The sequence below is a fragment of the Etheostoma cragini genome, chromosome 9 (assembly GCF_013103735.1).
Source record: "Etheostoma cragini isolate CJK2018 chromosome 9, CSU_Ecrag_1.0, whole genome shotgun sequence".
Taxonomy (NCBI): domain Eukaryota; kingdom Metazoa; phylum Chordata; class Actinopteri; order Perciformes; family Percidae; genus Etheostoma; species Etheostoma cragini.
In genome coordinates this window covers 29,486,763-29,503,354 of record NC_048415.1, presented here as the reverse complement: position 1 = coordinate 29,503,354, position 16,592 = coordinate 29,486,763, and the positions used below count along the sequence as shown (strand labels likewise).

At 41.4% G+C, this 16,592-nt stretch overlaps 1 protein-coding gene and 1 long non-coding RNA gene across 6 annotated transcripts in view; one reads left to right on the top strand and one right to left on the bottom strand.

The window, feature by feature from the left end:
* LOC117950435 overlaps window positions 1–4,189 on the top strand; it is a 26,072-nt gene extending 21,883 nt beyond the window's left edge. Inside the window, exon 3 of the long non-coding RNA XR_004657896.1 lies at window positions 4,129–4,189. This is a non-coding gene — a long non-coding RNA (uncharacterized LOC117950435). The remainder of the gene's footprint in view (window positions 1–4,128) is intronic.
* Window positions 1–16,592, bottom strand: part of mcf2l2 (MCF.2 cell line derived transforming sequence-like 2) — a 216,638-nt gene that overhangs the window by 166,564 nt on the left and 33,482 nt on the right. For 3 of the 5 annotated variants that reach the window (XM_034881481.1, XM_034881485.1, XM_034881484.1), the window contains exons 3-10: window positions 13,140–13,254; window positions 12,433–12,523; window positions 4,666–4,785; window positions 2,338–2,454; window positions 2,069–2,218; window positions 1,263–1,387; window positions 1,037–1,151; window positions 656–775 (exon numbers count right to left, since the gene is read on the bottom strand). In XM_034881481.1, coding sequence (XP_034737372.1) covers window positions 656–775; window positions 1,037–1,151; window positions 1,263–1,387; window positions 2,069–2,218; window positions 2,338–2,454; window positions 4,666–4,785; window positions 12,433–12,523; window positions 13,140–13,254 — 953 coding nt within the window. The remainder of the gene's footprint in view (window positions 1–655; window positions 776–1,036; window positions 1,152–1,262; window positions 1,388–2,068; window positions 2,219–2,337; window positions 2,455–4,665; window positions 4,786–12,432; window positions 12,524–13,139; window positions 13,255–16,592) is intronic. The other 2 variants (XM_034881482.1, XM_034881486.1) reach the window with 1 other exon arrangement.

The window sequence follows — 16,592 nt, the reverse complement described above, 5'->3', positions numbered from 1 at the left end:
TGAGTTGCCGCCATGTGATTGGCTGCTTAGAAATTAAGTGTTAACAAGCAGTTGGACAGGTGTACCTAATAAAGTGGCTGGTGAGTGTAGTATTAAGCTACATGCTTTAAACAGTCGGATATCACACCACTTAGTTTCCCCTGGTGGCGTAGCAACAACGCATGAGTTTCAGTTTTGCTGGGTAGACCTGACAGGAATTCAGACAAACCAAAGATTTTACTGCATTTTGCAGCTGAGTTAACCACACAAATATTTGTTTTTTCTTAAACAAAATGCCTCGCAAATCAAACTCCTTCCTGCGCCTGTTGAGGTTGTTCCAGTTAAGACTGGAAAAGCGCTATATAAATACAGCACATTTACATTTACATTTGTTGATTTCAATGCTCTATCCGTCCCTATCACGTTACCAACAGTAAGATTGACTCCCGTACTGCGGAACTTTAAAATTTGTCACCCTCTAGTTCCAATGAGACATAATGAGACAAATACCTTACCAACCTGTAGAAGGACCGAAGCGGGAAAAGTTCCGTAATGTTGCTTTAACTTATCACTAGTCACTAGTTACCACTTATAAACACATTATAAAGGGTGAATTATAAAATTGTGTGTGTGTGTGTGTGTGTGTGTGTGTGTGTGTATGTGTGTGTTGACTGACCAGAGCTTTCTCCTCCAATTTCTTCAGGTCCTTTAGCAGGTGTTCAAGTCTGGCCACACAATCCCCTGTATCTGATAGGCTGGTTAGACTGTCCATCAAACTGTCTAGAGACACTTTCACCTGGAGAACAAAAGAGCGGACAGACTGGAATATTATTTCTAATCTCTTAGCAAGATTCAGCTACAAATGATCGTAGCATATGATCAATGTTAGACATAATGCAAACTTAAAGAAAATTTTTGAACATGAGGTGTCTGGTAGGACAGTAAACAGAGTCATTGCAAGTAGTTTTTGAAGCTGTATGAAGAAGAGACACAGACTAGATCCAATGGTTACAGGCTAGGCAGACAGAGAGACAGACAGAAAGAGCTACAGATATACCTCTCTGAAGTCTTGTTCATAGTGGCGTAGCTGCAGACACTGCTCAAGTTTCAGATGGTGTCTACACCAGAATTGTTCAAAGGCGTTCTCTGTCTCATCCAGCTGGGCTATGAGCCTGAAACACACAACATAAATTTCATTACAAACATATTGAGTCACTATGAGACAAAATTGCCATAATATAGACTGAGATTCATTATATAATATAGAAGAAAAGCTTTGTTACTTTTCTACAGTTGTTTGGTTCTCCATTTCATCTGGGTTGAGTTTGTGGTTCTCTGACTTGGCTGCCTGCTCCTTGATACAATCTAACAAGGTGGTGCCCTGCTTCAAAGCTAGCTTCAGTTCATCCTGGTTTAAAGACATAGAAGCATTGGAAACAACATAAATATCACTTTTAAAACAGCAGACAAATGTGTGTGTTCAAGGTCCTATTCACACATGTTACTGGAACATCTAATCCTATTTTCCTATGTTCTTGTGTCCAAGTGACTAATGGGAACAACAATCTTTGAAATTGGTCCGGTATAAAGTAAGATGGCTGCAATCGGCAGCAGCAAAACAAGCTACAACGTAAATTAATAGGGCACTTCTCTAGCTTGTATTTACCTTCACATGAGTTCTGGTTTACCACTGACAGGATCTGATTAATACTTTAAGTGTCTGACAACATTATGGAAAGTACTTCAACAAGCTGGACAATTGCCCTATTAACTGACATTCTAGCTTGTTTCACTGCTGCCGACTGCAGCAAACTTGCCTAATTCTGGACCAATATCAAACATTGTTGTTCCCATCAGTCTCTTAGACACAAAAACATAGGAAGGGTCCAGGTTACAAAACGGTAGTTTCCCTTTAAGGTACAGTTTAAACAGATTAAAAATGTGTGATTGATTGGAAATAAAATTACAACTGTGCTATTAATTGCGATTAATTAAAATATTTTAATTGATTGACAGCCCTAGATTTCAAGCATGCATATAATGCCTGTGTAAGCATGTAGTAGCAGGTGTATTAAATATACTAAATCACCTTGAGGTTGTTGTGTTTGTCAGTGTGGGCTGTGAGCAGTTCTTTGGTGCACTGGCCGTCATTGGGCAGCTCTGTCTCTGCCAGGTCTGTCCCAAACTTCTGTAACATCTGTGCTGTGGTTTTCACTGTCATGGCAAAGTTCTCTACAGCCTAGAAAAAAAGATCCACTAGTAACTCTGCATCATCCTAGAATGAAACTTCCTTTTGAAAATTTTCCAGTCACTAGTATTAAAATTATGGTATACAGTATTTAGTACTGTATGACTCACAGTTCGGTGGTGTATCCACTGACTGTGACAGTACTCCAGGCTTCCTCCTAGCTCCGGGGTTAACTGGCTTTTATCTACGTAGCCATGCAGGTCCAACAGAGAGTTCAGCATCACAATCTGCAAACACATTCAATACATTACGTCAAGTGCTTGTTCATGACGTACGGCATATAAAAGTGAGACTATGGTAGCCATAATGAGGTAAATAGCAAAATAGTCTAAATTAAGAGAAAGGTATTGTCAGTGTCATTAAGGTTCTATGCCTGTGAAAATAGTTCTATAATGTCTGTTGTTTGTTGCTCAAGAGGAAGCAACCTAAAGTTCAGGCCTGGATTCGCCAGTGAGAGCAGCCAGAGAATTCCAGGTGGACTGGCCAGCTAATTGGCTCAGAGTGTCAGACCAGTGTTAACCCTTAGAGACCAGCCAGACTGTAGCAATCTCTGACACTTCTACTGTTGTTATGAGGCTGTATTGGAGCTGAAGTAGAGAAATTGGTAACATTTGATGATGACACAAGGCATCCATTGATACCAAATATGAAAATGGGTTCATTGGGTAGCTACAAGTCTCAATTTATGCTAATCCAATCCAGTTTGAGATAAAAATCCTGCAGTTTTTCTTATGCATTACAAATGTGTTCGAAAGATTTAGTCATTCTAAAAATGGTATTTTTTAATATTTTTGCATACTTTACATAAGCATCCAGATAATGTTTATAGATGGTTTACAAAGTATTTATTAATTTTTTAATAAGACATTATAGTCATCTGTTGCAACTTTATAATAACGATCCAGACATTGTTTATAGAAAGTTTACAAACCAACTAGTAACCCTTAACAAAGTATTAGGAATATCTGCTCAATTTATCGATGTAATGCTCATAGATGCTTTAACAATGGTTTCTTAAAGGTTTACAATTTTTTTAAATCATTACCTGATACCTAATATAGTATGAGGGATATAATGTGTGTAACACTAAATTGTTAATCAACAGCACTACTAAGATTTTATTAATTATAATTTTATTGCTTTTTAACAGTAAAATTACAGTTGGCTAACAGTTAAATGACAATTAACTAAAGATTAATGAACTATCAATTTACCATCTATTAATGATGGTTATTATAAAGTTTTACCTGTACACTTAAGTTACACCCACTTCCTGTTTTGATGGAAAAACACACAAAATGGCCGTCCCGTCAGGGCCATGTCATGACTTTTCCTCTCTAAAATCTTAAGATGGCACATACCAAATTGGAAGTCGATTGGATGAAATCTCTTGGGGGGAGTTTGTTAAAGTATGACATGTGGAAATGCCCAACATTACACTAATTTCAGACTTTCAATTCAAAAGGGCGGACTTCTTGTTGAGGGTATGACTTGACCCTCCCTTTGTCAGTATTCAATTTTTGTATGACCTTTGAAAATGATTGTGAAAAAAAGGCATGACCCTCCCCAACGTCTTCCTTTCTGGTTTGAACTTGTCAAAACAGGAGAGATAACCACTGCAACTATGACATGCATGACTTAACCTGTACTTTCTCATCTTACACGTCACACTCCACTGTTATGGGTTCAGTAGATTTACCACTAACATTGCTATAGAAATACAATATGTATGGAAACTAAATTCACACTTTCTGAATTACTTCAAATACTAAGTTACTCCTCTAGTAAACTAGTGTTCACAATATAAAATAAAACAACAAAACACACTGGGTAATAAATTCAACACTTGAACTGGTTGCTATGTACTAGTCCCTAGGCTTCTCAGTCATTGTATATTTTAGCATAGGTAAAGCTGCCAAAGCTGAACATTATCCAAAACTCCATTTCTCAGACGAGCGTCAGTTTGGAAGTGTGCATGCTACCACTCCATGCTACCACTCCACCATATTGCTGCAGCTTGGAGACCTCCCATCTCATGCCCTTCCGGCTGGTGCAGTCCACAAGCTCAACTTTTCAAAAGTAAAAGCTTGTGCCTGGTCCGCTCTGTTTTTGCACATTTTTTTTTTTGATGTTTCTGAACTAAACATTTCCGAGAAATCATGTTAATGAATACAATTAGTTTTTCAGCAACGCCTTTGTTACAGTCTCTGGCTGACTGAACCGGGATGGACCCATTTGCTAGCAATAGGGGCCGAGACTAAGAGCTACATGGAGCTACATGGAAAAATATGCACCATACAAGCCACTTGGAAATTTAAATTAATTCAGTTAAAAACCTCATGTCTCTAATTGACCACCTTGCCAGCATAAAACAAACAATTGTTTTCTAAAGATTGCAGTTGATAGAGTGAATTTGATTGGTACTGAAGCATGCTTACCGGTACCTTCATTTTAAAGTCATCCTTGTGTAGCTTGATCCCAATGTCTGCTATAGCCCTCTGGAAGAACCTGGACGGCCTCAGCACCAACACCAGCTGCAGATTTCCTGGAAACGCTCCCTAGATGACAACATGTGAATTTACAATACATCTTTAAGCTGTCCCATCATTTCATTCACCCATTCATTAAGTAATTTTCTTTAACCAGGCTACACCAAACAGCAAGAAAGTGCTGGGACCACAATGACATGGCGTGTGTGTGTGTGTGTTTGTGTGTGTGTGTGTGTGTGTGTGTGTGTGTATGTGTGTGTGTATATACACACACACACACACACACACACACACACACACACACACACACACGCCATTATTACTATTATTATAAACCGCAATGTAAATATATCACCACAACGGCTCATTTTAAAACTGCGTCATCCTGACATCATGACATTGTTGTGATACCTGATATGATGACTGCATGCTTGTTACTGTTGTTGTTGTTATGGGGCCTAAGACATAGCAAAAACACAGAAAGATGCAATAATGGCAAAGGCCATGGATAACACAAAGCAGCACAAGTAAGAGCAGTGTCAGATTACTTCGAAATTGGAAGATGTGTGAAATCAGTGGGACACAGGTACACCCATCTAATGTCCAGAGAAGTCTGGCTGGAAATGGTCTTCATGGAACAGTTACAGCCAAAACGCCATACCTCCGACATGGAAACAAGGCCAAGCAACTCTACTATGCATGAAAACATAAAATGGCAGCAGGTGCTCTGGACCGGGGAGTTAAAATTTGAATTATATTTGGTTGTAGCAGGCAGGCATCAGTGAAGCATGAGGTTCCTTGCGAGTTTGGGGCTGCATTTCTGCAAATTAGAGTTGGAGATTTGGTCAGGATTAATGGTGTCCTCAATGTTGAGAAATACAGGCTGTTAGGCTTTGGCCCACAACACAGAGACACCCACTCAGAGAAGTCTTGAAATGTGGGAAGTGGCAAGTTATTTAAGGTTGGGACCGAAGTTGGAGGGAGGGGCAGACAGGGGTGAAGCCAGGACAGAACTGAGACTCAAAGTAGGTAGTCAGTAACAGTCCAGTTTAGACTTCCCAAGGGGCCCAGCTGAGAAAGTGATGAGATGCAGAGAGGTGAGCTAACAGCAGGCTAGCAGGAAACAACAGCAGTGCAGCCAAGCAGGTCACAGCAGGATAGCAGTAGGTAGGCAGTAGGTTCAGAATGGAATCTGAACAGAGCAAATAACAGGAGTACTAGGAGCAGAATCACTAGCAGGTACACAGAGCCAGACGTGTACCACATGTATGGTTGTACGATCTGGCGCTGAAGGGGTGAACAGCTTGGGTAGATAAACTGCTGGGTTGATGAGTGTTACAGCTGAGCTGGAACAGAGCATGAGAGGGCAGCCATGACCCTTGACCTAGATCCTTTTGACACTAGCTTTTCGTTTCCAAGTTTCCATCCACTTGTCAATCCAATTATCTGAAGTTCGGTAAAAAAACTCAAGTCAATAAAGCTGGTGAAAGTGTGTTTCCATCCAACGGCTTTAAAGCCGAAAGATCAAATTGACATATCAAATTGATTTTAGACATTTTAAGGTGTTTCCATTAATTTTTGCACTGAATCGCACAACATTCAAGCAAACTTTTGCAAAAAAAGTTGTTCTAGACAAAATGGGTTGCACCGTCTACCAACAAATGATCAATATTTCACAAGTTGTAGTGCTCATGTGCCACTTGATAGCGACATGTCAAGCTATAATAAGAAAACAACGACCCTATCAACACAACGCTATGATGATGCAGATCCAACTTGTCTTTATTGTCCCTCCAGCTCTGCTGCGAGACAACTGTTTTTTGAGATATATCTTGCTGTTTGAGCGCCTTCCATTTACTCCGGAGGACGTCCCACGGCTTGTCCTAACATTTCATCCGTGAGTTCCTAATGTAAATGTAAATGTGCTGTATTTATATAGCGCTTTCCCAGTCTTAACAACTGCTCAAAGCGCTTTTACATCTACAGGAAACATTCACCATTCACACACATTCAAACACTGTGGCCAGGGCTGCTGTACAAGGTGCCACCTGCTCATCAGATAAACATTCACACACATTCACACTCCGATGCGCAGCACCGGGGGCAAGTCGGGGTTCAGTGCCTTGCCCAAGGACACTTCGACAATGACCGCAGGGGCGGGGATCGAACCTTCAATCTTCCGATTGGCAGGCAACCACTCTACCACTGAGCCACAGCCGCCCCTAATAAATTACATTTAGAAATCTCCTCGTCTGTCCACCTAAATCTGTCCTTGTTGACACCTGCCATGTATGCACACAGAGAGGAAATACTGTGCGGAAATGAACTAAAACGTCTTCCTCTTTGTTTTGTGGCAGATTGCAACCATAAAATGACCCAAAACTTAATAACAATTCATCATTTATTTGGGAAATAACGTTTCCATCAGCGTTTATCGCATAAGCCGTATATCCATCAAGAGAAAATTTTATTGTATTTAAATTTAATTTTACTGTTTCCATAAGGCATTTTTCATTCTATATCACTTACTTTGGATAAAAACGTGTGGATACTGCCTCTTGCCACAGCAGGTGGAGACAAAACACACACAGACAGAAACACATGGGAAAAGGGAAGAGGATAACAGGCAGGCTGGGGAAACCAAAGCAGACCCATAACATCACCCCAACCTTAACGGGTGTTGTGGAAATTCCTCACCAGCTGGGGGTCCAGAATAAATCTCCAGGGGATCCAGGTCCTCTTCTCTGGCCTATAACCCTCTCAGTCCACCAGATATTGATGACCCCCGAACAGTGCAAGCAGGATTATCATCGACAAAAGGGACTATAGGAAAACAGGCTTCAGTTGAGACACGTGGAAGGCGGGATGGACTCTCATAGACTGGGGCAACTTCAACCGTCCAGCAGATGGGTTGCCCCGACCTCAAAGGAACCCAAATAATGGGGGGACAGTTTACGGGACTCTGTGCGCAGAGGTATATTCCTGGAGGAGAGCAGAACGTCTAAAACATTCTATGGGGACGGAATACATGTTGGACAAAGAGGTGGGTTGTCTCACTGGCAGATGGTAATTGCGCTAATTCAACAAAGGTGTCTTTTGAGCAATGACAACATACGGTTCATCCCCTGGGGACAGGAGTAATGGGACGTTTGGATTCAGTGAAGTACTTGAGTCCGTACAGCAGAGGGAACATAGAGTAGGTTGGGGTTCCATCGGCCGGTTGAGGTTCTGTTTCTTGTGCCGTCCTGATGAGAGACTCAATCACCAGATGGATTGCAGCCACCAAGCAGGAGGTAGGCAGGACAGGCTCAAGGTAACTGGTCTCATCTGAGTCTGTAAACTGGCAAGCGAGAGAGCATCAGGCTTGATATTACGTGTGCCAGGATGGTACGTTAAAACAAAACTGAACCTGCTGAAAAAGCCTCTGGCTTGATGCAAGTTTAGTCTCTTTGTTGATTGGATGTAGGCCAAGTTCTTGATGTCTGTCCAGACCACAAAGAGCTTCTCTGCTCCATCCAGCCAATGCCTCCACTCCCATCCACCTCCACAATGAACTGCAAACTGGTGTTGGGATGAATCAATATAGGTGAGGTAAAAAAATGTCTCTTAAGAGTACTCACAGCAAACTCAGCTTTGGCCACCACAGAAACAGAACTTTGGGGGAGGAGAGTCTAGTCAAGGGGGTTACCACACAGCTGAAATCCTTGATGAAGTGGCGATAAAAACTGGCAAAGCCCAGCAAATGTTGCAGCTGTTTCCGTGACGTGTGTGTTGGCCCCTCAGCAACCACTCTTATCTTTTCAGGATCAGCTGAAACCTGTCCCTGCTATAACAAAAAATACCAAAACCCAGGAAAGGGACTGATTGTCTGAAGCTTGCACTTCTATGCTTTTACATACAATTCATTCTCCAAGAGGCATTGGAGGACTTGACAGACTTGGGAAACGTGGGACTTGGAAAAATCGTAAAATTGTATGCAAAATGGTAACACAATGGTAGACAAAAACAAAGCGATGAAGAAAATCTCTCAATAATAAAATAATAATAACTTAAAATATTCAAACTGTTCAAACCTTTTTTTCTCAATAGCAACTTCAAAGTAATTTCACATATCATCGTTATAAAACATATCCTGCAAGCTTCGCAATGATTGGGAAACCAGTGCACTTTGTTTAAAATGCCTACAACTGATTCGTCAAAAACAATTTTCAATTCAGTGCGGATATGTAGCTCAGTCCAGCTCACGGTGATTTGAGAAAAGCAGATGACCAACACAAAACACCACAGCTAATAATTCCACACACTGCGATTCCAAGCTCAAACCTTTATTTGTATCATTCTTTGTCCAGTTATTGTGCAATCAAAGGGCCCCTTGGTGGTCAATTTAAATGAGACAGTGTATGTGTGAGGTCATTATGTAGACATTTCCTGGAAGTTTTGTGTTGATTAGACAAACATTCAGTCATTTATAGCCTGATTATATATATCAGATATATCACCTGGGGCCTGTTGCACGAAAGTAGAATAAAGATATCCAGGATAAGTGGAAAAGCGCAGATTTCAAACAGAATCGTAATTTCAAACCCTTCACAACGTGAGAACATGTTTTACAACCATGCAATAATCTCTATAAGATATTCCTAATTCTTTGTACAATTAATGTTCATACAGAACAATCAGAAAGGGACAACAACTAGAAAAAAAATAAGTGACTTCCATACACGCTGTGAGCATATACTGTGTGAAAGACAATATTCATGTTTTTTTTATTCTTCTCACAAGTGACAGCACCAAAATAAAAAGATTAAGAAGCATTGTGGTGTTCCCGGTGTGATGAATGTAAACTATATACGTACTGTATATAGGCCAAGTTATTACTCCGGTGATGTGAGACTAATTGAGAAGGTAATGAAACCATGTAAGCTATAATAAAAAAAAAAACATTAGGCCATAAGGAGTAACACAAACTACCCTTTATAAGAGAAGGACAAGCAACAAGAAAATTAAATCATGAATGTATTGGTCTCTGACCAGTCTGCCATTAATATCATCTGGGAAAATCGCTACATTAATAAACCTGAAGCTGAGACCACGGACGCTGCGCTGCTCATCTCTACTTTTACAGAGAGTGTGGACACTGACGCAATGCACAGGTCTGCCGGCAGACACCGGGCACCGGCCACTGGGCAGCGGCCACAGGACAGCGGCCGCACGCCAGGCAGCCTCTACACACTACCGTCCCACCGGGAAAAGTCCCAATCCGCATCAGGGTGCCAGTGCAACTATTTCTAACCATCTAAACGGTAGTAGGGTTTAAATCCAACTCGCGACAACCATTGCGGCAAGTAGGCTAATGCATGTTAATAAAAATAAAGCAGAACACATGCAGAAGACGACGGAATAACTGTTAAACACGTTTATTTCGGATCAGAGCCGCAGGTGATTTGACACATGAGACTCCAGGATCAATCTTAGCCTGGCAGTTAGCCTGCTTTGGACCAGGCTAGCCGCAAAGAATAAATCTCCATGCTTACTTGGCTGGGCTTAATTCAATCTGGTTTCGTGCAACCGAGTCCAAGCTAAATTCATCCAGGATAACTTGAATATCCCGGCTTAATCCCTTATCCTAGTTTTGTGCAACAGGCCCCTGTTTGTTTGCATTTATAGCGCTCCCTGGTGTTCAGTTTGAATGGATCTTTCAGGGCATTGTTGAGGTACTTATGAGGACATATCCTGAGATATTTGTGATGACTGGACCATGAATGTGATTTATGGTAAAATGTGTGTAGTGCCTCTCGCCTATCTTGCGCTTGTAGCACCCTCTAGTGACATACAGTATGTATAAAACTGTCTGTGTACGTCAGGAGCCCTTATCTGAACGTACCCTGTATGTTTTGTGGGTTAGGGTACTAGTGGTGAATGTATATAAAACTGTCTGGGTATATCTGGGACACTAATCTGAACATACCCTATGAGTACCCTATGATGACCTTACGGTCACTGATTTGTGTTCATTTTTGTCCAGAGCTATGTCCCTTTCAAAGTTCATTTGTCAATAACTTGAAAAGTAATTGACATATGGACATGCTTTATCCAACTTGTGATAAGCTTTATTCTTTGATGATTCACTAAACATGTAGCGGCAATCGGAGCTACAATGTAGGAGATCTCAAAAATTTGTTTTTCTACATTTTTCCAAGAGGACCTTAATGATCCTTGAGCCTTTTTGTAGAGCAAATTAATCTGCACCTGTGTGCGAATTTTCAAGTCAATCAGAGTTACGTTGTGTGGGACGTGGCCTTTCAAAGTTTGCACTTTGAAACCTTAACTACAGCACCACCATGTGGCCGATTGGTTATTGAAGCACATGCACACTAATTCCAGCTCACAAGAATTTGAGCCGACGTGACAGATAACAAATAATAATAATAATAATAACAATAATAACAACAGACAAAAATAGACGGGTTTCTATCGCTTTGCGGTTTGAACCCTGTTAATAATGCACTTTGTATTTACACAAACCCCAAAGTGCTACATCATAAAACAGGTAAGTGCTAAAAAAACACATGGAGAGCATAAGTAATAACAATAACAAACGGACAAACATAGAAGGGTTCTGCCGCTTTGCAGTTTGAACCCTAATAAAATAAAACAAAAACAATAAGGGAAAGAACAAGAGTTCAATCAAAGGCTCTCCTAAAAAGGTGGGTTTTAAGGCCATGTTTAAAAGCATCCACTGTCTGGGGTGTCCTCAGGTGGTCAGGGAGAGCATGCACAGTCTGTGATGTTCTCAGGTGGTCAGAGAGAGCAACAACAGTTTTTGGTGTCCTCAGGTGGTCAGGGACAGCATTCACAGTCTGTGTTGTTCTCAGGGGGTCAGGGAGAGCGTCCATAGTTTGTGGTGTCCTCAAGTGGTCAGGGAGAGCATTCCACAGACTGGGAGCAACTGAGCAGAATGCCCAATCTCCCATTGTATGGAGCTTTGTCCTGGGAGGTTTTAGGAGATACGCTGAGGCAGATCGGAGGGTACATGTTGATGGCAGGTGTTCAGAGTGGATGATGGCAGGGCAGCAGAGGGGGTTGGGTTTGTCCTGGTAGAGTTGAGTGTCATCAGCATAGCAGTGTAATGAAATTCCATGCCGGCTGATGACATCGCCAATGGGGAGCATGTAGAGGGTCACCACAGGTGACACTGTGTGTCTGGGATTTAGCCTCTCCTAAGCCTCAGTTCTCCCAGTGAGGTAGGATAAGAACCACTCATGGACAGAGTCAGAAACACCAAATTTAGACAGTGGAGGACGATGTTCTGGTCCACAGTTTTGAATGCTGCAGTCAAGTCCAGGAAGATGAGAAGAGATGGGGAGCCAGCATCTGCAGTCGTCAACGGGTCATTTAAGACCCTGACCAGGGCGGTTTCTGTTCTGTTGCCAGGGCAGAACCCAGAAAAGACTAAACTTGCGTCAAACACATTTTGTTTTTGATGGCCCTGAAGCTATGCAGCAATTACTTTTTCAAGCACCTTGGAAAGGAATGGAAGGTTGGAGATGGGCCTGGAGAAGTGGTCTAAAAAAGCGGAGTTGGGGTTGGGAAGCCGGTAAATAAGAAGCATTGTAACACATTGTTTACCATGGACTGATAAATCGCCATGGTGTGTGTGTGTGTGTGTGTGTGTGTGCACGCGGGTTCATTTGAATACTAATTTGGAGAACTTACAGCAATCCTGGACAGAGAGGCCTTCACTGAGCTCCATTTGTCCTTCCGCCGGTCAATAATGATAATGAAGCCAACACTTGCAGCATCCAAGCTGGAAATAGGGGGTAAGAAGACTTTTAACTGGATTTCTACTTTGTGCATGTGTGTGTCTGTCTAAGCGGTGACAATCACATTCTCTAAAAACTGCTTTACTTTGCTTAAACCTGAACATGCAGAGCTCAGCTGAAGAGCAAAAGGTCTTGCACATCTTAAGTTCACCACTATGTGGTAATTTCCAGAAATGTTATAAGCTTTTAAGTCTTTCAGTTTTCTGTTAAAATGTCAAGTATTCCTAAATTATTGTGCCTAATCTAAGTACCACACAAACATTGTAGGGTTAATAGGGGTCCAGCTTCCCATATCAGATTAAACTGGCCATGCCACTGGAGTACAACATATCCGGATCTTTTACGGCTTAATTTCTGTTAAAAACTGTAATAGGAAATATAAATCATCACATGCTCAGCTACCTGTTATGTTCAGAGTAAAGTACATAAAAAACCTCTCAGACAACTGTCTGGACCTAAATGGAGGTTTTGCACAATACCTTTTATTAGTGTTCAATGAGCAAAGTAAGGCCTTCTATTGGCTAATGAATATATTGAAGACTAAGAGTCTTATTATGTGAGGGTAACCTCAATAAAAATTAAGTTTTTGAGAGTGTGTACCTGGGTACGCTGGTCAAGTAAGTAACAACATTGAGGAAGTCTTCCTCGGCCACTTCGCTAAAGCCTGAGTACTCTGGGAAGATGATGATGGGGGAGCCATCTTTTCCTCGGCCTCCTGCAACACAAAAACACCACACACAACGTTTACTATTCCTCCTTCAAGCATAGACTTTAGGTCTTACACTGTCAGATGAAACATAGTTTTAACAAATATTTGTAATGTTTTTTTTATATTTTACATGACATTTTTTGGGAATGTTACATTGTATTTTTGTGAGATCCGGTGGATGAAATTGTTGCCCATTTAAGTAAAAAATAAATGTCTAAATAAATTCTGTTTTAGACAGTTTTTTGTCTTTTTTTCCTTTCACTAAAATGAACTAAATGAACTGACTATCCACAAAAGGTACAAAGATGTTCCTTTGAGGGTAGTAAGAGGAACACAATTGGGTTTTGGGTCAATCAAACATTAGCATTGCTTTTACTGGAATAAAGGTCTATGCTAAATCCTAGTTTATTCACAGAATAACATACACAAAACTGTCTTAGACGTGTTATCTTCCCCATCTCCACCCTTTTGCCATTTGGACACTTCTGGTTTCTAATACCAAGATGGCAACGACCAAAATGCAAACTCACGGCGTCAAAGCGGCAGTCCAAAAACCAATGTGTGATGTCACTGATTTGGGGTCTGTGAAAATTCTTTGCCCATAAAGCTATTTTCCAAGCTGTAACTTTTATATTTCACAGGACATGAGCATGGTTTCCATTGGAAATATCACTTTGGCTGAGGAGAAAATGCTGTACCCGTTATGTGGTTGTCATAACTTTGAGACTGATTGACGTCCTGTCAAGGTTCGACTTGCTTGCCCAAAAGAGAAGAGAGAGCAGATGACTATTCATTTGAGATTAGTGAAGCAGGCATCTCTATAGAGTTTTGTAATTGCAACATCATGACATTCATAAAATTATAAGTATCAGTGGAAATAATAATACATACTGTATATACACACATAGCAGTAGTGGAAATAATTTAGTGAGAAGGCACAAACTCTTACAATATACACAAGCATGTGGTGAAAGGAATAAACCAAGCATGTGTTAAAATTATATACGTCTAAAGGCAAGTACTGCTGTGAGAGAGTTTTTTGAAAACAGTTGTAATTTTGTTTTTTGTGGGAGTACTGAGAAAAGGAATTAGAAGCATCCCTGGAGAACCAAACAGGCTAATTTGCTGCCGGTAACAACACGTCTGGAAAGTCTAATAGGCATAAAGAGTGAATGCTGGGGTGACGTAAATGTGCTGTATTTATATAGCGCTTTTCCAGTCTTAACAACTGCTCAAAGCGCTTTTACATCTACAGGGAACATTCACCATTCACACACATGTGGCCGGGGCTGCCGTACAAGGTGCCACATGCTCATCAGATAAACATTCACACACATTCACACTCCGATGCGCAGCACCGGGGGCAACTCGGGGTTCAGTGTCTTGCCCAAGGACACTTCGACAATGACTGTAGGGGCGAGGATCGAACCACCAACCTTCCGATTGGCAGGCAACCACTCTACCACTGAGCCACAGCCGCGCCACGTGAGTAATGTTTGTGTCTAAACTTTAAAAAAATTAAATGTGACTTTCCACCTGCTGGATTGCAGTGAATAGCTAAGCATCCCAATGTAAAAACACAGAACAAAGTTCTTTAATGTTCTTTGTTCTATGATACTTTTTTAGACAAAAGCAAAGATACATGTAGATACATTCCCCCCATGTGGGATCAAACCTGTCATGTCTCTAGTCACTAGATTTCCTAATCTACTCTACTTTAACAATAACAATGCCAAACGAAGACGGGAAGATCAAGATGAGTGTGTGTGGCTGCACATTTAGCAGGGTCTAAAAAAGGTGAATGATACATTTATAAAGCGTTTTCCTACCTTGTCATTCACCCATTCACACACATATTCATACACTGATAGTCGCAGTGCTGCCATGCAAAGTGCTGGCGTGCAACTTGGGATGAGGTGTCTTGCTCAAGGAAACTTGCGGACAGTAGGAACTTGGGATTGATGCGTCAACCTTGTGGTTATAGGGCGACCCACTCTACCTCCTGAGCCGCAGTCATTTAACATTACCCATGTCATCATGGTCTTTCCACTATTTTAACATTCATCAACTCTGTTTTTGATTCAAATAAAACCTTTAATCACTTTGTAAGATCTGGAAATATGCCAGCTCCACACGCTGTACATCCTCCTTGGTCTTTCTGTTGTCCAAGCTGTTTGTTGAGCAGCTGCCTTGTTAGGGCCGGCCCTAGGTATAGACAGCATAGGCGAATGCTAGGGGCGCCATCCATCCATAGGGGCACAACATCATCCTAGCACATCACGCCCAACGCTCTGACATACAGTGGTGTGAAAAAGTGTTTGCCCCCTTCCTCATTTCCTGTTCCTTTGCATGTTTGTCACACTTAAGTGTTTCGGAACATCAAACCAATTTGAACAATAGTCAAGGACAACACAAGTAAACACAAAATGTAATTTGTAAATGAAGGTGTTTATTATTAAAGGTGAAAAAAAATCCAAACCATCATGGCCCTGTGTGAAAAAGTGATTGCCCCCCTTGTTAAAACATACTATAACTGTGGTTGTACACACCGGAGTTCAATTTCTCTAGCCACACCCAGGCCTGATTATTGCCACACCTGTTCACAATCAAGGCATCACTTAAATAGGAGATGCTTGACACAGTAAGGTCCACCAGAAGATCCTTAAAAGCTACACATCATGCTGAGACCCAAAGAAATTCCGGAACAATTGAGAAAGAAAGTAATTGAGATCTATCAGTCTGGAAAGGGTAATAAAGCCATTTCCAAAGCTTTGGGAATCCAGCGAACCACAGTGAGAGCCATTATCCACAAATGGTGAAGACATGGAACAGTGGTGAACCTTCCCAGGAGTGGCCGGCCGCCCAAAATTACCCCAAGAGCGCAGCGACGACTCATCCAAGAGTTTACAAAAGACCCCACAACAACGTCCAAAGAACTGCAGGCCTCACTTGCCTCAGTTAAGGTCAGTGTTCATGCCTCCACCATCAGGAAAAGACTGGGCAAAAATGGCCTGCATGGCAGAGTTCCAAGGAGAAAACCACTGCTGAAAAAAAAGAACATCAAAGCTCGTCTCAATTTCTCCACAACACATCTTGATGATCCCCAAGACTTTTGGGACAACATTCTGTGGACCGATAAGACAAAAGTGGAACTCTTTGGAAGGTGTGTGTCCAAGTATATCTGGCGTAGAGGGAACACTGCATTTCTGTGAAAACACTGTGAAAAAGAACATTATACCAACCGTAAAATATGGTGGTGGTAGTGCGATGGTCTGGGGCTGTTTTGCTGTTTCAGGACCTGGAAGACTTGCCGTGATAAAAGGAACTATGAATTCTGCTGTCTA